Below are 21,274 nucleotides of genomic sequence, written 5' to 3'. Positions count from 1 at the left end.
AATTTTGCCAAGGAATCTTGCATCTTGTTCGCCAACGCTTCTAATCAAGGCTGAAACTGCTTCCTCTATGGCTTTTTGAACACCTACGGTTTCTTCGTTATCTGGAAGTTTGGCGAAATTCTCGTCCAAGTATAAAATACATTTATCAAGCGCCATTTTGATTTTCATGTTTTCTGCAAGGGGGCGCAAAGATGGCGCAAGGAACCGCAAGGCGTTACTTTCGCAGTCTGGTTCCAGTCTCCTCGCTGGGCATTTTATTCTTGCTAGGACTGATGGGTTAGCATTTTCCTTCGTTCCACGAGGTCGCCATCTTGGACGCTGTTTCTGTGATCTGAATTTAGAGTTCTTTCGTTCTTCTTTTACCCACACTCGAATTATGGCAAGCGAGGAAGAGATCAAAGACGATATTGTACAAGTGGATGACAAGAAAGAAGAAAGTACGGAAAAAAATGACGCTGCAACGTCAGATGCCAAAGAGGAAAGCAGTGACGATAAAAAGCCCGCTGAAGAAGAGAAAGAAGTTAAATTATACGTAGGCAATCTGCCAGACCATTGCAGGCGAGGGGCTCTTCAAGAGCTTTTCGAGAAGTATGGAAAGGTGTCCCAGTGCGATATTGTAAAAAACTATGCGTTTGTGGTAAGCTTAAGCCTAAATGATTGTTTAGTGAAGTCAAATTTCAAGTTGTCTTCTCAGGTCTGGATCCATTATCTTCGTTTGCTTGCTGTTGTTTGCCATTCTGTTTTGTTTATTAAATATGTGAAGTTCGGCTGTTTAGTGCATGACATTTATCCTCTCATGCACTTCTCTCACTTTCATGTGACTGTAGAAAGATAGTAGTGAAATGAAATGATTTGTTCTTGTTTCTATATAATTTTCCTTTGTTACAAACTCATGATAATGCTGCCTATGCTTAACCTGAGAAAACAGGCTGACATCCGAGCTTACTGTTCACATGTTAAAATATATTGTAAGAGTGCACGCCTGCTGTCCTCGCATCCATGACTCTTCATTCATACATTCAACGGCCGACATTTGGTGACACCACCACTGGCTTCCCCACAAAATGATGTCTAAGAAACAAGCGCAGAAATTCCATACTGATGACGCCCCACTACCCAGATCTGGGTAGTGCTTCTGATTAGTTGAGTCAAATTTCCAACATGACACGACCAATCTGATGCACTACCCAGATCTGGGTAGTGACGCGTCATCAGTATGGAATTTCTGCGCTCGTTTCTCAGACTTTATTTCACGAGGAAACCAGTGGTGGTGTCGCGAAATGTCAGCTGTTTTCTCAGGCTAGCCTATTCTTACCTGTGGACGTTGTTTTCATTGCACGTTTTCCATCCAATTCTTGGTTTTTCAATAAAATTGTCACATATCAGGAATAGTTTGCTGGGTACTACCATTAGAGAGTTGCAGCAACCACGATGACAACAAAGGAAATGAGAAAATAAAACAGCAGGTTTAAGAAGAAAATAAAAATTCTGAATTTTTCTCACTTTTTGGCCGATTCCTTTGCCATCATTGCACCACTAACATTGTCATACTTGATCGAAATGGCATTGTGATCATCACTTCAATATTGAAGATCATTGTTTCATCAATAACAATCACCATCAACTCAATTTTGTCGGAAATACACATACAGAGGCTCCAATGTCATCCTCAGAAACAAAGGAAAATAAAGGCCTAATAAGAGGCCCTGTCAGGGGGGGTCCCATGTCACCCATCTGAATTTTAAAACGTCTCGTGTCGGTGTTGATAAATGCTTGTTGCTTATTGTCGGCTTTGCCGTCACTGTCACAATTTGGCCGAGGGAGGTTGTCTCTTGTCGCAATGTCATTTTACCCGCTGTCGCTACTGTTTGGGCCATGTCACTAGTTGGAATGTACCCTGGCAAGGCCTCTAATAAGCTTGATGAACAGTTTTGCTTACCATATATTTTCAGCACATGGTGGGTAAAAAAAATGCAGAAGATGCTCTGAATGCATTAGATGATTCAGAATTTAGTGGAACTCACATTCAAGTGCAGGTGAGTTGATTTATTTTTCCATGTTTTATTTCACATCAAATAATTTTGTGAACCATTGGGCAAGAAACTGGAGCAAAAAATTGCAAAGTCAATCTGGAAAGATGCTAAAGTTACTCTGCAAACTCAGACAACAAGGCAGTGTGATAATTGCAGCAAAATACTGGGATGCAAATTTCTTCTGTTTTTTTTTCTCTGTTACTGCTTAAAAAATTAGAAGTGCATTTGTTCAGTTATGGATCATAGAAGACTTCCAAGTGCGGTAAAATCATCATTGGCCAGCTTGCTTTCAGCTTATTGACCACATTTTGTTCTTACACACTAGTACGCAAAAACAAAAGGAAAGCCATCTGAAGATCAATGCTTCTCATGTGGAAAATGCGGACACTGGTAAGTTTTTAATTGCAACTTTGTTTGTTTGTTTGTTTGTCTGTTTGTTCAATGGCAAAAGTGTGCCAACAGTGCATCGTAATGCACTGAGACTAGGTCTTAAACCTTGGGTAAACCAGTGACTGAATCAATGGAAACAGACAAAAGAAAAGATCAAGAGCTGCAAAATAACATAACCTTTGGGTGCAAACCAAAAAGGATGTGGCCGAGGCAGGAGTCAGCTTGTTTGCTGTTTGCTTTGTTCCCAATTTGCTCTGTTACTCGCATTTTGTTGAGTCAAAGGTCAAATTTGATCTTATGCAAGAAAAAAGTTTGCAATGTTGAGTCAGACATATAAATACCATACATGTACTAAAGTGTGTGTTCCAAATGAATGCACGTGTTTTACAACAACTTGTTTATGCCACAAGTATCTGTTCATGGGACTGAAAAACTTCTTGTCTTAGTCTCCATATCCATATACAGAAACAGCAATAGATATGGTAGTTAAGTCTTTGATCTGCACTATAACAGAATGCACCTTCCATCTTCACTTCTGTTTCTGCTTGCTTCTAATTCTATTAATGGTACATAAACAAAACCCTGGATGATAGCCAGAATAGTCCAGCCAACTGAGCTTTTTTGGTCCTTAACTACAAATTGAATTTAATGTTCATAAACTATTTCTTTAATTTTACTCTGCAGGGCAAAAGACTGTCCCAAGCGAAGGTAATCCCATGAATAAAAATATAATTTGCTCTGTTTTGATGAGATAAAACTAGCCTGTGAACAAGCTCTCCAATTATGGCGAGCAGTGCAAGCCGCGAGAGTGCATGAGTGAGCAGTGTTTTTGCCACCATGAGGGGCAGGGAAAAGGAGAGGCTCCCTTCTTTCCCCGCCCCTCGCACTTGCGTGTCTTTTCGTGTGCAGCTCTCCTGTGACCTTTCGTGACCCCCAAATGGAAAGTTTGCTCGCAGGCTAATAAAACTAGTGTAGACATACAAGGAGTTGTCAGGTTCTCAGTTTCATTCTTTTAAGGGCAGAGTGAAATTTCATATGTATTCTGTGTTAAGTTTTTTCTTTGTGGGCCACTTCTGGCTTTAAGTTACTAACCTTTTTTTTATGCCCCTTTCTCCCTATATTTTAGATATGATCAACGCCGCAACTACGACTATGGACCTCCGAGAAGGCCTTATTACAGAGGACCACCTAGCTATTATGACCCTTACATGGACCGACGCCCTCCTTACCCAAGAGACTATGGATATCCTGGTTATGGTGGTGGTTATGGTTACAGAAGCCGCAGTCCTCCAAGGTCTCCTCCAAGGTACCATTATTGATTCTGCTCTTTTCCTTTATCTACAGCCGGACTTTGGTAATCTGTTGCTTTGGAAGGGGTTGATGTCGTGAAGACCCAATTTTTGATCTTTCTGGCTATGTCCATTTTATATTGGGTAGCTGCTTTTCGTGCCAATACGAAAGTTTATCTGGTGTATAGTATTACGAACACCTATCCAATGTGTGAATCTCCACTATAGAGATCAGTGCAGCACAGCTTGGCTCTGTAATAGAAATCATGCAGAAATCACTGTTCTTATGTGTGGTTAGAAGCCCTATGTGGTATAGTTACTGTTCTGGCGTAAGAGCATAATCATAGTCTCAGGCTCGGGAATATACAGACCACTCACTCCAGTCCTTCTGACTATGGTTACAAGGTTCAGTGTAGTCTAGTATCCTTGTGGTTCACAAGTTTGTTAGGGCAAGCATTGAAGGATGGAGTTAAAAGTTTGACAGCAATGAAGTACTTTAAGGTGGCTGCCGATAAATTTACACCAGGGATTGAAAGAAGCCCTGTTGAGTCATCTCGGACAATTATATTTTCTTGCTGGGCAAGTACTTTTAAAATTAATTAATCCAATGGGAAAGAGTCTAAGCAAGTATTCTTCTACCTAAATCGGAAGTGGCCCAGCAAGCAAAATGTGAGAGCTGCTTGCCCAATGGACAAGCTGGAATTCAAGTTTTTTCGAGCTCTGTAATGCATTTATGATCACATGCTACCTCTTTTGAAGTCATGCTCATAACCCCTGATGTCCAGTATTGATGTTAGTCACCTCTGTAATCCGGCTAAAATTGTTTGTAGGTTTTCTGGAGCATATGAAGGTTACCCCCGAGATTATGGAAGTCGCAGGTAAAGTATTGATTTTCCCTTTTTAATTTTTTTTCTAAAGGCACCTTGTTTAACTGTAAAGTAAGAAGACTCTGCACTTTGAAAAGAAAATCATTGTACCGGGGTTGATTCAATAATACTCTTTGTGTAATTTTAACAAATCTACAACAATTTTCCTTGTGCTCTACCCTTATCGACCATAAAAATGACGTCACAATGTTCAGAACTCAAGTGGATCAGCTAGTGGTTTCGCTGCAAAGTGAAACTTTGGGAACTTAGGAACCCCGAGGGAAGAAAATTAGTTTTTGCTTAGGAAGAATATTTTGAAAAAAAACTCCTACCTTTCTCTGGAAATAGATTGAAGGAAAAAAATGACAACGTGGTGTTTTGGTGGCCAGGCAGTGTGATCCATGAAGTAGTTTCTCCATAGGTCTTTCGTTTTCTTTCTTAGGTATTAAGCGTCTGGAATACCCGAGCCGTTGACGGACCGAATAACTTTCGTCGTGCGGTCGGTTTTGCAGTTGCTGTTTCACTTGGCAAACTTCTTGGTTGGATCGAACGGACTGATTAACTATTTTATGTTAAATTAGGCAAAGAATTCTTTTTGCTTTTTTCACTTTAAGCAACTTTTTATGGACTTTTTTTAACGTAAGGCTTGTGTAACAGTATGTTGACGTAGAAAGTAAAAGTGATCTCAGTATTGTAGCTTAACATACGTATCATTGCTTTTAGGGTTTATTAAGTAATGTAAAGGGGAATTTTTTTTGTTTACTTTCAGTGTCGAATACTAGGGCTTGTGTTTAATGTTGCGTAAACTTGTTCCGTCTGTACGTAGAGGCCATTATTTCTTATCAGACACGTGTATGCAGTTAGTCTCCAAGTAGCACAACTTCAAATAAATGATTAAATAAATCCTCTAAAATTTTAAGCTCGCGTAGTTATTTCTTCCGTGCAAGAGTTGAGCAGTCATTGTGGATACTCATCACATGTGTCGTCTAGCGACGGAGTTTTGTAGGACGTGGATCACGCGGCGTTCCAAGAGTCCCATAGTTCCATACGTGGTGTATGCTGTTCTTCGACCGTAGAATAACTTGACAGTGTTTTTCGCCCGGGATAACAGTTGTGCGTGGACCGCTGATAGTCGTTGTGAGAGAAATCGCATCGTTGTTACCGTGAGTAATCGTGTTCTCGCAAGGAATCATTGTAGTGTTAGCCGTGATCATCGTTCGTTAGTTTGTCGTATTTCTTGCTCTAGAAACTTGTTTAGCCATTTAAAATTGTTTTGTTGGAAGAAAAGGTTTCTTACAGTTAAGAGGCATTTGTTTCGAAATTTTTATCCACCTGTGTTACCAGTATTTCTTAGAACTTGTCTCGGAGATGAGTTTGTGTTAATAAATTTGTTGAAGGTCTTTTGATCTCTTTCCTCACAGGTAGTTCTCTGTAAACCTAAGATGAAAAGTCAGAGGCAATGAATCAGTCACTGTTCAGTGGGAAATGCATATTCTTCGGTAAGACAGCCCTCTGGAGTAATTAAGATCATGTTGCCAGAGACTCATCCAAAATGCTGTAGGTTTATAAGCCTCATCTTCACTAGCGAGCTTTTTCTGCAATATGTCAATGGCAAGATTTATTTGCTTGTTGTGATGGCTGATAATGTTTTCCTTGATATGTTTATATGCAGTACTGTGTACACTGGCAATGTTTAAAGAAAAAGGGTATTATAATTACTGAGTTGTCCACAAAGTCAAACCCCATGAAGACCAGCCTAATCTTTGAGGATTTTTTTTTTGGTATCGGGAGTGGAGAAAGGCTGAAGAGGAGTAGGGGTCAGGTACTAACTCAACTCAAGTAGAGACCAGAAGAACGAAAACACATGGTGTTCATAAAGATTGATCTCAATTTATTATTTCTTTTGAAATACAAGTAATGTAACCTTTCCATAGCTTTTGCTTCAAACGGAAAGAAAAAGAAAGAAAGATTTTTCGGTAACGGTGTAAGTTAACTTCCTGGTTTAAATAACATGGAGCTTTAGCATCGACGACGGCGACGGCAGCAAAAGCGTCACTTTTAAAATGATTTCGCGTTTTTTAAACTTTGTCGCGTTTATTCCAATTCGCTGAAAATGTCGAATGTAGGCGAATTTCCCTGGAGTTGATTACTTGGGCACCAAACTCGAGTTTAAAAAGAAAATGAAAAGTTCGTCGACGCTTATTTACGTCGTCCTTCCAACTTGAAACTAGGCATTTTCACGTCGGAGTCGTGGAGGGACGGCCTAGAGATGTACAAAAAAGCGTGCAAAATTATTGTTTGCTAATCAAAACCTACTGTTTTTTGACGTTCTCGTTGCAGTCGCCGTCGTCGTTGCTAAAGCTCCCTAGTGAGACCGAGGGGGAGAGGGGAGGGATGAAAGGTAGAGGCTTACTTGCGACGGCTCAGGCGACCTTAATCTGAATGGGATTTGTATGAATTGTTGTTTTGCTTTTTATTGTTTTTGGCAGATTCAGGACTTGTAATAATGTATTCCTTGATGCTCGAGTTATTGACAGTACTAGAGCTTGAAGGCTGTGTCCTGACCCCTTTGGCAGCATAATTCAGCTGAAGAACAAAGCATTTTTCTAACTTGGTTTTCCGTGTTGCGTATGTTCTCCTACTTCAGTCCCTACTTTGTCATCTCCAAAAGCATTCAAAAGCAAAGATTCTCGCAGCTACAAATTTGCGCAAACAAACTCAGAGGTATTTCTAGTGGAATCCAGATGTATCGGCGGGTCCTGTCCCCGGTAGAAGCCCCTCTTTCATATGGGGGTCCCCTGCCCCCGCTTCCCTCCCGGGCCGTACTTAGAATGAAAAACAGACAAATTTTGAATGAAGTGACAGCCCTACAGGCGCTTTCTTTTTACCAAAATTGCGGGTTGATCCAGTACAGTTCCCTCAGTTTTTATACCAAGTGTTGTCGATCTTCTTTTCCCCACGCACAATTCCTGAATGGAACTCATTACCACTAACTTTGCGCTGTGCAATCTCAACCCCGTCATTTAAAATTTAACATTGCAAGGATTATTAACACCAGCCACTATTGTGAGTAAGACTGCTGATCATATTCCTGTATCGTATATATCACGCATGGGAGATTGATACGGTTATCAATTTGATTTAATTTATCCCAACTGTTACTGTTAATACCCTTTTGTCGTCCGCTAGACAAGTGTAACGTGAACTCAGTGAACAAGATTGGACTAATTGAAATAAAACATAATTGCGTGGAACGAATGAGTCAAATATGAGTTAGCAATTGTTGTAGTTCAATAGTCATAACCTTGACTCTTCGAAGACGCGAACAATTGGTTCTAGCGTTTGTCTGGTATTAGGTTTGTAGAAACCACTTCTCCTTTTCATAAACGACGGTGTCCCAGTTTTTGGCGTATCAAGGAAAGGCCAGACCGTTGGTTTGATGTCTTGAATCTCTATTTCCGATTTTACAGGACTCTTAGAGAACCAGTCTTGTCGAATGTCCCGCGAGCTTAGCATATCGTAATACTGATTCACTAAAGCGACCGCCTGTTCTTCACGATCCTTCTCCGCTCGCATAACTACACATTGCTGACGACGATGCCTTTTTGACATGTCCTGCACTATCTTCTTCATTTTGGACAGAAAATTCTCCACTATAGGACTCATGTCATTCTTCAGATCCTTGCTTTGCTTCAAATCTACAACAGAAAATAAAGCGTTTGAGGATAATTACATTCTTTGAGTCTGGTTCGAGTGTTTTCTTTCTTTCCTCTATTATTATTATTTTTTTTGACACTCCAGTTTCTATAGAGATAGCCTTCCTCTTTACCTACATCTTAATTTTTTCTGCGACCGACTTTCGATTTTTCGTTCCGTTTGATGATGATGATGATGATGATGATAATGATTTTGTTACTTGAATTTATAACGCTCAAATTCGCATATGTATAACCAAATGCGTGAAAATCCGATCTTGGATGGCAATGCGAACGACCTTTGTCTGCTCGTGGTTCAGTCTCTTAGAATGTTACATGTACCTGGTTTCTGATTGAGTTTTATTTTGTTAACTCTTTTCGGATCTACAATACTTCCTGGTTAAGAGCCAGCGTACAAATCAACGCAGGCCCTTGCAGCTATAAAACTGCATTGTCAGATTGTTTGCTATGTGACAGATTGTGATGGGCTAAAACATTAAGCGTCAATATTCATAACCCATAACAATTAAAGTCATAGTTAAGCACTTGCAATTGCGTAGAAATGTTATTGGCTCATTAGGATTTCTTAGGCCTGGGCCAAACGTAAGAACGTTTCACTTTGTGAGTTAAGTTCGTGAAAAGTTCGACGTCTGGCTCAGCTGAGTTTGTCGGAATGAGTTTAGATCGTCCAACACGGTTTATCCGTCTACTTCAGACGGGGAGAACGTTTGAGGATCGTCTCCGGGACAAACGTCGATCTTCACATTCGACGAACTAATCTAATAAATTACAAATTTGTATGATGATGTTTATTTAGTCTCGTTCAGAAGAAAATTTACTAAAATTGGGTTTGGTGTGTACCAAGTTCGGACACCTGACCCAAAAGACGTTCTTAATTTAGGTTGACCCAATTAGCAGAATTAGAGTTTAATTCGTCTCATGAAAAGTGCGACGTTTGGCCGAGGCCTTACAGCATTGTGATTGATAAATTTGGTTTTGCAACACTTTTAAAAAAAGGCTCCAACTAACCTTCGGGTGTCTTCTTGTGGCACATCTCAAAGATTATTCCCAAGACACACGCTAATATCAGCAGAGTACTAGTTACGGTCACCGCGATGATAAACTTTGTGGAAGTGGCTCTAAACAGGCCTGTGGATTGCTGTTCGGCTGGACTGTCGGGTGGCTCCTAGAAGAAATTCAACAGTGAGGAGTAAACAAAAAATCTTGGGACATTAATTTTAATCCCAGCTCCGCCTAAAAGCGCACCAAACACTTGTCCCCGGTTAGTTGTGGGATTAGGACGAAAGCGCAACGCGAATGGGACGTTCGGAAGATCCCCGGGGCACTCTACTTCCGCTTCTCTTGTAAATACCATGCAACCCAGTTAAATAGGCATCGAAGGGGCATGCTTAAGTCTCCGTATTAAGCAGTTACTTTCGTGCGAGGTCATTTTATGTTGGCGTACCGCAGGCCCGCTCTCCCGTCAGGAAGACAGCCTTGTTGTTTATCACTATCAAGTTACTTTATGTTGTCAACAATGTTGTATTTTCGTAGCTCGAAGCTCAGTCCATGCCATCACGTAGCTGTAAGTTGAGAGGGCCCTGATTTATTTATTTTACGGTGACGTAGCTGTAAATTAAGAGGGGCCTAGTGTTGTTTATGTTACATACCTTAAGTATCTTAATATTTTCCTCAATGCTCTCATAGACTTCAGCAGAATCGCCCTTTATATGCTCTGTAAAACACTCCTCGAGCTTCATGGAATGACCAGTAAGGACCACACCATAACTGGCCTTGTAGTCGTAAATACGGACGATCCTAAATCGGGGGTCCTCAAACAGATGTTTGTGAGAGGACAGCACATAAAGGTCCACCAAGGCGCCTTTCACCTCTCTGTTCGCCAGAGCTTGGCTGATCTCCTCGTAAGTCTTGTAGCTATGCTCTTGGAAATGATTAAAAATCGTTTTATAAATCTTGAACTATCTTCCCTGCCCGGAAGTATTACACAAGAACTCAACTTCACATGGGCAAGCTTGACAGGATGATTTCCGCAACATCAAAATACAAAATTTGGATTCATCTTGTGAACCAGAATAGACAATTCTTTAACGCTCCCAAGTTTTCATTTGAATAGTTCCACTTCATACAGCACAATAAAAAGCAAGTGCTTCTCTATGCTCTGCTTTCCTTTTCAAGGTGAAACACAGTCACCCTGCGTCTATCATTGCTACTAACATGGTATCGCCTGTCAGTAATAAATAATTAATAGCTTTAATAATCGAACTTAAAGCGCCTAAAGGCAAAACAACGTACAGTTGTTATTCACGAGTGAATTTTTACCTGTGCTTATCTTGGCATTCTTCCTTATTCCGAGTCGAAAGTCAGAGTTGTTCGCTATGGCTGCTACCTAAAGAAGGAAAGAAAAGAGCAAACAATATGGCTTCATAGGGAAAAAAAATAAAAACAAAAAGATTTAAAGGAAATGGAAGATGCAGTCGAGTCTCTCCCGGAACCAGACGCAATTATCGTCATAGAGAGGTATCTGTCTTTATTGAGAGTTGCGTTTCAGTAAAATGACTGAAAACGGCAGGAAAGGGTTCGTTTAGTCCGTCAGGAGATCGGGAAATGCTTGTAATTTTCTGGAAAAATGTCGCATTACGGCATGTCACCCGATTTGTGTTAAAGTTAATTAAAGTTAAGCATGGATTTTATGTGTGCCAAGTTTCAAGTTCTTTTTTCTTTGCTTTCTTACTTAAAGCCGTCATGACCTATTCGTGAAGGGGCCAGTAAAAAAAGAGCTGGATAATTCTTCCCCGAACTCCTGAAAATCTGAAGTAGTCACGCCCAGATCTTGCCTCGACTAAGAACTAAAACTAACCTTGGTGCCATACAGGGATATGTAGGGCCCTTCGACACCGAATCCTGTTAAAGCTGTGGCGATTGTTCCTGTCAAAATGGCCATAACAACTAGGCCACTCAATGTCCACGTGATTCCAAACAAGCGAGCCACTACCCCCCGCGGACATTTGTCTCCGTACCTTTGAAAAGACAAGTGTTATTTTTGTGAGGAAATATCGTACCCAGATCTACCTGGCGAAGGTTAGGCAGAGTGAGATCTGGGTACGAGATTAAAGGAATCGAAAGAGGAAACGCTGGTAACTGGAAATAAATTTACATTAAGATCAAAACTTTTCCCTGACAAAGAAAAGATCCTTTCATGTAAATGTAAAAAGAGAAGTATTTTGATCTTTTTGTAATGTATTGATACCTCGGATACCTCCAAAAAAGAACTTAAATATTAACACTTAATTTCCAACCTGGAATTCGTCATTTGTTACCAGGATAATGGGGGGAGAGAGTAGCCCTTTCCTGATCTTCTTTCTCTTTTGAGAATGAAAATTTTTTCCTTCCCTGACAAATGAAAGTATTCCAGAGGAACGTTGACGAACTATTAATTACCCTAAGGGTTTCTATACATTCAAGATCTATCACTGCAAAACTTAAAGAGAAAGTTTAAAAGAACTAAACATGGTGTAGAGAAATGTTCTTGAAAAATCGGCACGCTTGAAAGGATGGCTGAGCAAATATTTAACACTTTGTTCATTCCAAGGGTTCTTAAAACCCAATCTAATTTTTTTCTTTTATTGCCAAAGAGATTGGCTACATTGTAGTAATTTATCCACATTCTTCTTTTGAAGTCGCAGTTCTATAGCGGGGGTTGCTACTGATGTTAACTGTTGTGCCACAATGCCAGACTTACCCCACCGTTGTAGATGTAACAAATGCCCACCAAAATCCCTCATAAGCGCCTTGAATATATGAGCCGGGAAATTCAGCTCTGTTTGATCGAGTGTCCTATTACAAAAGAGATGGCCACTTCATTAGAAAAGAGGACTTTTAGTTAAGGTAGACTGCTTGCAGTCCGCCTGTTCTCTTAAAATCCGTCTAGTTCTTATCTCATCCAGCGCGATTGCAAACCACGACGTTATTATTACAATAGGGAGCTTAAGCAACAGCGTTTTTGAGCGACGGACGTCAACCGGAAGTGGACTTTTTGCATCATTGGGGAGCGGTTTGGTTGAAACTCTCGGGTAAATCGTCTTTAAAAGAAAAAAGAAATTCAGCAATACAAGGTTGTTAGCGTCAAGGCAAAAAAAGGGAGAAGGCCTCACTTCCGGTTGACGTGCGTCGCTCAAAAACGTCTTTGCTTAAGCTCCCTATAAGGGATTGAGACCTTGTTTCTCGCGGCTCGCGGCTTTGCCGCTCGCGTGCTTAGGTTTCGCGTGCCGAGTAACTTTGCAAAGAAAAATAAGAGACTGCTCGCAGTCTAAGTTAAGGCAGATAACGTACTTCAAATCAGAGCGCGAGAAGGACGCATTGGACTATCTCGTAGCCTGACGTCTCTCTCTAACTATCCAGACGCAAAGGACGGCGGGAAGGTGTCGTCCTTCTTGTGCCCATGAGACCTCGCGCTTCGCTTTATTTCAAACGACAAACTTGACTAATTATAGATAAATGTTTACAACCGAGTGATAGCTAAACAACGTAGATTAATATATTGTTTTTTCATTTGCTTATATTTCCTTCTATTTAAGTTTAAATTGTATTAGCAAGAAAACTTACCAGGATCCACATAACAAAACCGGCCATCACCATCATAAAGGCGGAGAGCAAGAGCACAGACCAAGAATTGAAGAAAACATTAGCCACAGCTACAATCTTCACATCCTCATCCATGACAGTGATAAAAGCAACTCCTGGTGACTCGGCTAACTTGACGAAGCGATACAGTGAATAGTGCGTCTGTCCTTCGTAACCATTTACAGGCAGATTAAAATCAGTATCCGAGTCAATGCTATGGATTAACTCGTCGACACCAGATTTCCTGGCCAAATTGCCTTTTCCATCGGAGTCAAAGTCAATGGTAGATGCCGATTTCCCATTGGCCTGTTTGCAGTCACTACAGCAATGTTCCACTGCATGTTCCAAGATATGGGGCATGAAACCCCCTAATGAGCCATTTTCGAACTTAATATAAGGTGAGAATGAGTACCAATTTGTCTTGAACACGCGAGGACACTTGCAGGTGCCTGGAACAAACCAAAATGAAAAAAAAAAACATTTTAATTAATTAGCTCGCATTTGAGTTGGTGGAGGCTCGAGTGGCCGAACGGTTAACACCTTGAACTCCGGATTTGGTGGTCCGGGGTTCAAGCCTCGCCCGTCGCGTTGTTTTCTTAGCGAGGGAACTTTTCTCCAGTTTGTCTATCTTCACCCAGGTGTATAAATCAGTAGTAACCTTGCAGCTCCTCAGAACTCTAATTTAATTGTTCCTCTATGGGTCACAGCTCTTTTGTTCTCGGGCTAGGTTCCATTGTTAATTTTGTTTGTTAAATTTTTCCCCAACCGGTTGCAAACCAATCCCGTGAGGTCTTTCGAGAGCTACAAGATCGCCCCACCCTTTGGGTACCGGCGACATGCTGCTGGGGGCTATACCTGTGATGCACTAGCATCATGATAAGGAAACCGGGATAAGCTCCGCCCGTTTGGGCCTTTAGCTCGTGTGCGCCTTCATCTTTACCATATAACTTTGCTTCAAAATTATACAGTGATGAACAAAGAAAATAAAAGAGTAAAGGCCATTCCGAATTTCAGAAATTCTCACTTTCAAAACGAGGCTAAGTGCAAAACCTTTGCTGTTAGCCAGCGTAGCTACCCCCCCTCCCCCCACCCCCCACAAGAATGTTATAGGATTTTTCACGACTTCGCCCCTTATCCACTTTAGAAACGAGACGGGGACTGGGGCCAAAATGCGTCTCGCAATTGTTTCTGGGATCGTTTCTGGGGACGCGCTGGTCCAAGCGCTGGTCAATTATGATTGGCCAATTTTTTTCCCTGTCCCCAGTAACAGTCCCAAACGTCTTTGCAAAAACTAACTAGACCCAGTTTCTATCTTGTTTGACCCACCTCCCTCTTTAATCTCGGTTCTCGGTCCTTCTCCTTTGATAGTGACAGCTGTTACTTCCAAATTGTACATTGCGAAGTTCTTGAGAAGAGTTATGGTCGCATGGTTCTCATTAGGACCGAATGTCATTACGCGAGTCGCTGAGGAGGCTGCACGCCCCGTTTCGCGTGTTTTCTTGAAATAGAGTCGGTAGCCTCGCAAAACACCGTGAACGAACCCATCTGGCACCGGTCCCCAGGATACGTTCATCTGAAAGTCTCCGCTGCGCGATATAGGAACAAGCGCTGTAGGTGGCTTGCTTGGAACTAGAACAGAACAAGGGTTAGTGATGAACTGAATTACAGCGCCTTTCAGTGCAAAGATGTGTCGCGCGGAAGAGGACCATGCAGGAAATGAATCAACAGGTCGGCGACGAATTCACGAATTTGTCCCGAGGGCTTCTGATGCTCATTTGCCTGTCCCGGCACACTAAACTATGGACTCCTTTTCAAAAGTCTCCTCCTCCGAGAGCGCAGTTTTCGAAGCCTCCCTTTCTTATAGTTGTAGTGTGAACGTTGTAGTATGGACGATGTGGACAGGGTTTAACTTAATTAAGAAAAGACACCTTAGATTTGTTTCCGACAAGTAGGCCACCGCTGAAAAACAATACCTAGTATACATCTTATCCTAAAACTTCGTCAATCTCGCCACTTATAAAGAAAATTAAAACTCCTGCCTACCGTCTTCAGCTGTAGATAGAACAAACTGCTGACTGACATTTCCATCTCCTTTAACGGTAAAACCAAGAATGAAAATGCTGTAGTTTGTAAATTTTTTCAATGACGTCAGCTCATAAGACAGTGCGTTTGGAGGTAAAGTGATGTTAGTGAACTCGGACCAGCCCTCTTCTATTGAACGCCTCGAGCGGGACCTGAACACTAAGCTGTTGTCTCTGGGCGCGGACTGGTACACAAGTTTAATCCCCAGTAATATGCCGTGAACAGAATCTTTGGGAATTGGCTTCCAGTGGGCGAAAATGCTCGTGGAGCTGGAGTTTCGAATCTTAATCTTTTGAGGCGGAAGGCTAGGAACTAAGAAAAAGCAACTTTAATAAAAAAAAATCATGAAAAATACGTCAATAAAACTTATTTAATTTTACACTGTTGATACTTTGTTAATTAGCTATTGCTACAATCAAGGACAAAAAAAAGATCTTTAGAAAGTATGATATATTCATGTTGGTTCGTATTTAAGTACTCCCTTCCAAGCTTGTGCCAAACTTGCAACAGTAACATCTAGCGCCTTTGTCTTCATTAAGCGGAAGTAAACAAAAATCTAGTTTCAATTGGTAACGGTATCGCAAATATACTTCGAGTTACGTTTTCATCGGTTCTCAAAGAAGTGTAAATCACCATAGCTATTACTTGTAAAGGGCTCATTTCAAAACCGCTTCGTGAACCCAGTTTAAATCAATCGAACCGTAGATCGAAATTCTACGGCGCTCACAAATGATCAATGTAACAAACGACAAAAAAAGTTTCTTACTGTCTTCATCCGTTGTGATAATGATGGGTTCAGTAGGTATTCCAATAAACTTCGTGGCTCCCTTAACCTGCAGGCTGTAGTTGGTATATTTCCGGAGATTGGTTAATTCAAATGAGAGGTTGGTTATGGGTACAGTGAGAGAGTGTGTAGTATTGTCAGCGGTGTTTAACTGGCGATAAGTGATGTAAAAATTTGTCAGGACTCCTGCCACTTGTTCCTCGGGGATTGGATCCCAGCTTAATCCAATAGATGTCGAACTTGTGTTGAATCCTGTAAATCGCGCGGGCGAAACCTGAGGGGCTGAAGCAAACGACGAATTTACATTAAGTATAGAAAACTCCAAAACTAAAGGCAAAAATTGAGAAAACGAAACAAATATTACGTCCACATCACTCGGACTTCATCAGCGTTGTGAATTGACGGGTTCACAACGCTGATGAAGTACGAGTGATTTGGACGCAATATTTGTCTTGTTTTCTTTATTTTTGCTCTGAGTTTTGGAAACACCTTCTTAGTGACAAATTTACGGATATGGTTACTTTAGTGAAGTAACTTTCGTAAAAACCAGGTTATATACTGCCAATAACCAGGTTATATACTGCAAATAACCAGTATTCGATGAAAAACCCCAATTGAAATGGCCCAGACATGGGAATGTTTTTCCTTTTAACCTTTGCTGTCCCAAACTAACACATAGAGAAGCTTGGTTAAACCCACTAACCCTTCGTGGCAAACCAAGGAAGATGGAACTTTGGCGAAAGAGGTGACACGAAGTCACTTGGAGTATGTCTAGACACAAAACATCTTATATTTAACAGATTTATGTTTGTTTAATACGAAAGTTGTCTCATTTACGAAATCTTTTCCTTATCAGCTAGATAAGTTTTATCATCCTAAACGAACGAATCCAACAAAACTAATGCGCGTCCTGTACAAAACAAAGAAACGAATCGCGTAACATTTTAACGCAGTGACAGCAAGTGGGGAGAGATACATGTAAAGAGTTTGGGGATTCATTCCTGACCCTGTCTCTTAACAGAGACATTAAAAGCCATCTACCTTCTTCCTCTGTCTTGACAGTAATAGCCGGACTAGCTGGACCTTGTCCTTTGACAGTAGAAGCGCTCACATTCAATGAGTACACCGTGAAAGGTAGTAATTCATCTATTACACCATAAGAACGAGATCCATTGAAGATTTTGCATCCTGAGTGGGGACCCCCTCCGATCTTGCTGTAGGTCACATTGTATGCGATAACGATACCGTTTACCTTGTCTTTAGGAACCGGTTTCCAGGATACCAGAATTTCTGATTTGCTAATGTTATAGCCACTGATGTTCTGTGGAGGAGCCTCTGGGACTGAAACAAACAATCAGTAACAATATCTTTTAGCAAGTTTTTTATTTCTGAAAACAAGTGTCTGCTCAAAACTACGTCCAGTGTCCGGTTGTCTGGTATAAATATCAAGTTCGAGAAGTTTTCCGCGTGGTTTGTACTCTCCCCCTCCCCCCTCCCACAGTTGTTAAGAAGAGTTAAGAACGAAATCTGGCGATCGAGGTTAAACACTGAAAATATTTATACGCGCCAACCCACTTAAGCCACGGATGTTTTACTCTTTTTTCACTTTCACAGTAACCGAGTTAGGTTAACTGAAAAAGAATGGCAAAGTACTGCAATAGCTGCGCACAGGAAATTAGTTTGAATGAAAACGAGTGATCGAATAATGCCTTTAGAGAGATTTATGATTAACCCATACCCATATGAGTAAAAAGCTGAGTAATATCTGAAGAAATATGTCAAGCATGAGACGAAGTGTTTCATCACCAGATGAAACACTCAGAAGGAAGTTGAAAATACGACGGGCAACGGAGTATTTTTGACGAACTTCGAGGTGTTTCATCTGGTGATGAAACACTGTTTCGAATGCTTGATATTACTTCTCAAACAATATGATTTTAGAAGGGGAAAGTAAGGATGCAAAAATGAGCAGTTTTTCGTCTGATTTCCAACAACTCAAACATTAATTTCCTTTGTATATTCTTTATGAAATATTAATGAGTTTGAGAAGTGAACGTCCAAGTTATAGCTAGATAAGCAAAACAGATACAAAATAACTTTACCATCCTGATCTGTAAAAGCCGACGTAAAGGCCTTCGGACTGGTACCTATGCTGTTAAACGCCTCAACGGTTAAATCGTACTTATGGAACTTTTTAAGACCTAAAAAGTTCCCCGTCAGAATGGCAGTAGTTTTCCTTGCAATCACAGAAGCGTTGTATGGGTCGGTCAGGGTTATGTGGTAGCCCAAGATAATTCCAAATCGACAGCATTCGGGAACTTGCTTCCAGAACAGACGCACCGCTGTAGAACTTTCATTGGAAGCTGTGAAGTTACTCGGAGGCTGGGAAGGGTCTGGAAAATGGAAACGAAGTAAAGATCTGGCCCACGTTGTACAAAAGGTGGATATAAATCTCTAATAAATGGAAAGTGCTATCGTTTACCCTAATACTTATCGGCTGGATTGTGATTTATCCGCTGATTAGCCCTGTCCAACGTTTTAACAACCGGGGCCTGGACACGTTGAAACATCAAGCAATTAAGAATACGGTGAGAACAATTTTTTTGTCAGTCAGGTCAGTCAGCCCGTCTGTCACTTACTCGTAATAAGTTGGTCAGACAAGCCTTCAACCGAAACACTCCAGAAATAAATGGATTGCCACTGAAATATAAAACAGGTGCAATTTTTCACTGGAATTGTAAAGCAAAGACAATAAGATGCACTTACGTGATTCGTCAGTCATATCCTCCACAGCAGTCGATGGACCGTCACCAAAGTCGTTAAACCCTAAAACCTCCACCTTATAGGTTGCAAAAGGCGTGAGTCCAGTGAGATTTGCTTTTGGGGAGAACAATCCATTAGTTCGATTTTCCAAGCTTTTAAAACCTTCCGATGTCCTCTTATAGATTGACAATTTGTAGCCACGCATGATTCCATAACGGTATTCGGACATTACTTCTCGCCAGAGTAGGTATATGCTGAACGAACTAATGTTTTGGACGGTAAGATACTGAGGCGAGGCTCCTGGTGCTGTGGAATGTCGCAAAACAAGCCATAAGTCGCTAATAACTTAAGACATTTTCGAATCAAGGGTGTTTACTATCCTATAGCAAGCAATATAAAGTGACAACAGCATATTCTTCCAAGCAGTTGATACTTTTACCTTAATAATTGCTGCCTTTTTATCAATTGTTATCGAAGTTCATAAAATCAAAACTGTCTGATTTATGCATGGGTGACAAATCGATCTCGGGATCTCAAATTAGGGGCGGACCAGTAATGGTCAAATACTTTGTTGGCTGAGTCGCCTCTCGTTCTTTGGTTGGTCAATTTTCGTCTCTTTATGTAGCGCATATTGTATACAATTGCAGGGCAACACGAAGTCTTAATAACACCGCTTTGAGCACACCTTCTTCATTACGATTCAGACCAAAAGGTACATAACCCATGAAAGCTTTGTTCTTTTATTGCTTATTGTGGACAATCAAACAGGTAGAGAAGGAAGTTAAAATCTTGACAAGGAAATACATACCTTTACCATGTGTCCTGACAATCACGGACTCGTTAATAGGTCCTTCGCCTTTATTTGTTCGAGCTGCGATGGAAACGTTATACAACCGGAAAATCTCCAGTCCGTCGATCAGAGTGGATCTATTTATACCCCTGACATACGTCAGTAGTTTCCCGTTACTCGTGAACGCATCGTCAGCGTTGCCCTCATGAAGGTACAGTGTAAAACCTGACAGATCGCCTAACACCAACCGGGGATCGTCATCATAATCCCATTGTATTTGGATGGCAGTTGCGCTGATGTTGTGAGCTCTTAGATTTGTAGGAGAATTTATAGGCACTAAAAGAATTAGTAACAAAGTGAAATTTACCAGAGAATATGTAAACGATGGAGAAGCTTCTCGAAAGCGACCACTCAAAAAAGATAGAGAGAAATATACACCGAAACATGGCTATGAGAAATTTTAAAAAACCAAAACGTCTAAAAGGGTATCTTCAATGATTTTGTCCATGTTCATTGACTATTAGCTTTAAACTAAAGTCATAAACCGAAACGCCTATTATAGTAAAAATAATATCCCCGTATTACCAATATGGATGATTGCTCAGTCACACTTCAGACAAATTGAAACAAACGTTAAAAAAGTCGGCACAGGTCCCTAAGGTCCTAAATAAGCCATGAGTGTACGGAGTAAATTATCTAAACATTGAACACTGAGTTTATTTCATTCACTGACCAGCTCCATCCGTCATCTGATAGACCTTGTCATTGTATGGGCCGGCTCCTTTTCTATTGTACGCCATGACCTGAAATGAAGGTGACACAAGAAAAGATGGCTGTCCTGATAAGAGGCCTCAACAACAAAGGGGAACTTATTGAACAGTTGATTTTAAATCCAACCATACCGTAAAATTCCGAAAATAAGCTCCGGGGCTTTTATTTTTCAAAGGTCCTTTTTGAGGGGCTTATTTTTGGAGGGGTTTATATTCGGAGGGGCTTATCTATGGAGGGAAACTTGCGTTTCAAAATAGATTGGCCTAGCCTTATAGTTGGAAGTAAATTTACTGTAAATGCTTTTTTTACTTTGTATTTGAGGGCAATTTTCTAAGTACAAGCCCCGGGGAGGCTTATATTTTTGCGTTACAGGTTTGAGGGGCTTATATTTGGAGGGGCTTATACGTGGAGGGGCTTATTTTCGGAATTTTACGGTATGTTCACAAATACCTAGCTCGCTTATTTTTACCTGTAGTGAGTAATTCTGAAAAATGGCAAGGTCTGTAAAACTAAATGAAATATCATTCGGTCCAAGGGTTACATTCCACACAATTGGGCCGCCTTCTTCCTGCTGTAATTGAATCTGGTAGCCAAGAATGATTCCATTTTGATGAATTAACGGAACATCCTGCCAGGTAGCCAGTAAGGCACTAGAATTGTGCATGTCAAGGGTGATAACGGCCGGTGGAGCCGAGGGCGCTGGAGAAAGGAAAATGTCGTCAAGTATATACCGTAAATCTTCCATTATGCCCCCCGGGAGGCTTATTTATTTCAAACACATTTGAGGGGGGGGGGCTTAATAGAGACGGGGGGCTTATTTTTTAGAGGGAAGGGCTTATTTAATCTAGGAAAGACGATGATATCAGTTCCTTATAAAGAACTAGAAGACAAGGTGGAAAAGCTCAAGTACAAGAAATTGGAGGTCATGCAGCCGAGGATCAAAAAGAAATTCGAACTTCCAGTTGGTAAATAAATCATCCCCGATCAGTCCACTCGAAGTTTTACAGTAGTAAGTGATTAATACAGTCTATCAATTATTGGTGAAGAATAATAAGGGGGAGGGGAGGGGATCTTAAAAGAGAGGGGGGCTTATTAACTTTCTTCCCCTGAAAAGGGGGAGCTTATTAGAGAGAGGGGCTTAAAAGAGGATTTACGCTAGGGTAAAAAAAG

General features: G+C 40.9%; 2 protein-coding genes across 4 annotated transcripts in view; one reads left to right on the top strand and one right to left on the bottom strand.

The window, feature by feature from the left end:
* Window positions 1-285: 285 nt before the first annotated feature.
* Window positions 286-6,077, top strand: LOC140942982 (RNA-binding protein 4B-like). Of its 3 annotated transcripts, none has more exons than XM_073392007.1 (7): window positions 286-637; window positions 1,953-2,036; window positions 2,359-2,423; window positions 3,108-3,131; window positions 3,550-3,729; window positions 4,543-4,590; window positions 6,000-6,077. In XM_073392007.1, the coding sequence occupies exons 1-7, from the start codon at window positions 377-379 to the stop codon at window positions 6,001-6,003; spliced, it is 666 nt and encodes a 221-aa protein (XP_073248108.1). In that variant the 5' UTR covers window positions 286-376; the 3' UTR covers window positions 6,004-6,077. The 3 variants fall into 3 exon arrangements, with proteins under 3 accessions (XP_073248108.1, XP_073248107.1, XP_073248109.1); XM_073392006.1 differs by lacking the exon at window positions 6,000-6,077 and adding an exon at window positions 5,021-5,497; XM_073392008.1 differs by lacking the exon at window positions 6,000-6,077 and having other exon boundaries at window positions 4,543-4,594.
* A 373-nt stretch (window positions 6,078-6,450) lies between these two features.
* The window catches only part of LOC140943407 (protein sidekick-2-like), a 24,339-nt gene continuing 9,515 nt past the window's right edge, over window positions 6,451-21,274 (bottom strand). The window contains exons 9-25 of the mRNA XM_073392486.1: window positions 20,574-20,803; window positions 20,067-20,136; window positions 19,352-19,669; window positions 18,547-18,849; window positions 17,883-18,173; window positions 16,822-17,121; window positions 15,763-16,107; window positions 14,958-15,308; window positions 14,241-14,543; window positions 13,770-13,866; window positions 12,897-13,380; window positions 12,034-12,128; window positions 11,152-11,311; window positions 10,614-10,680; window positions 9,944-10,215; window positions 9,303-9,459; window positions 6,451-8,276 (exon numbers count right to left, since the gene is read on the bottom strand). Coding sequence (XP_073248587.1) covers window positions 7,876-8,276; window positions 9,303-9,459; window positions 9,944-10,215; window positions 10,614-10,680; window positions 11,152-11,311; window positions 12,034-12,128; window positions 12,897-13,380; window positions 13,770-13,866; window positions 14,241-14,543; window positions 14,958-15,308; window positions 15,763-16,107; window positions 16,822-17,121; window positions 17,883-18,173; window positions 18,547-18,849; window positions 19,352-19,669; window positions 20,067-20,136; window positions 20,574-20,803 — 4,244 coding nt within the window. The 3' untranslated portion in view covers window positions 6,451-7,875. The remainder of the gene's footprint in view (window positions 8,277-9,302; window positions 9,460-9,943; window positions 10,216-10,613; window positions 10,681-11,151; window positions 11,312-12,033; window positions 12,129-12,896; window positions 13,381-13,769; window positions 13,867-14,240; window positions 14,544-14,957; window positions 15,309-15,762; window positions 16,108-16,821; window positions 17,122-17,882; window positions 18,174-18,546; window positions 18,850-19,351; window positions 19,670-20,066; window positions 20,137-20,573; window positions 20,804-21,274) is intronic.

The sequence above is a fragment of the Porites lutea genome, chromosome 7, assembly GCF_958299795.1.
Source record: "Porites lutea chromosome 7, jaPorLute2.1, whole genome shotgun sequence".
Taxonomy (NCBI): domain Eukaryota; kingdom Metazoa; phylum Cnidaria; class Anthozoa; order Scleractinia; family Poritidae; genus Porites; species Porites lutea.
Note: the sequence above shows the minus strand (reverse complement) of the source record. Positions and strands in the feature narration are given on the sequence as shown.

Bases quoted from the DNA above. Each gene is read 5' to 3' on its own strand.
- LOC140942982 (XM_073392006.1), top strand. From the start codon at position 377: ATGGCAAGCGAGGAAGAGATCAAAGACGATATTGTACAAGTGGATGAC. The intron at 2,424-3,107 runs GTAAGTTTTTAA...TTTACTCTGCAG, and splicing joins TGTGGAAAATGCGGACACTG to GGCAAAAGACTGTCCCAAGC. The intron at 3,730-4,542 runs GTACCATTATTG...AATTGTTTGTAG, and splicing joins CCTCCAAGGTCTCCTCCAAG to GTTTTCTGGAGCATATGAAG.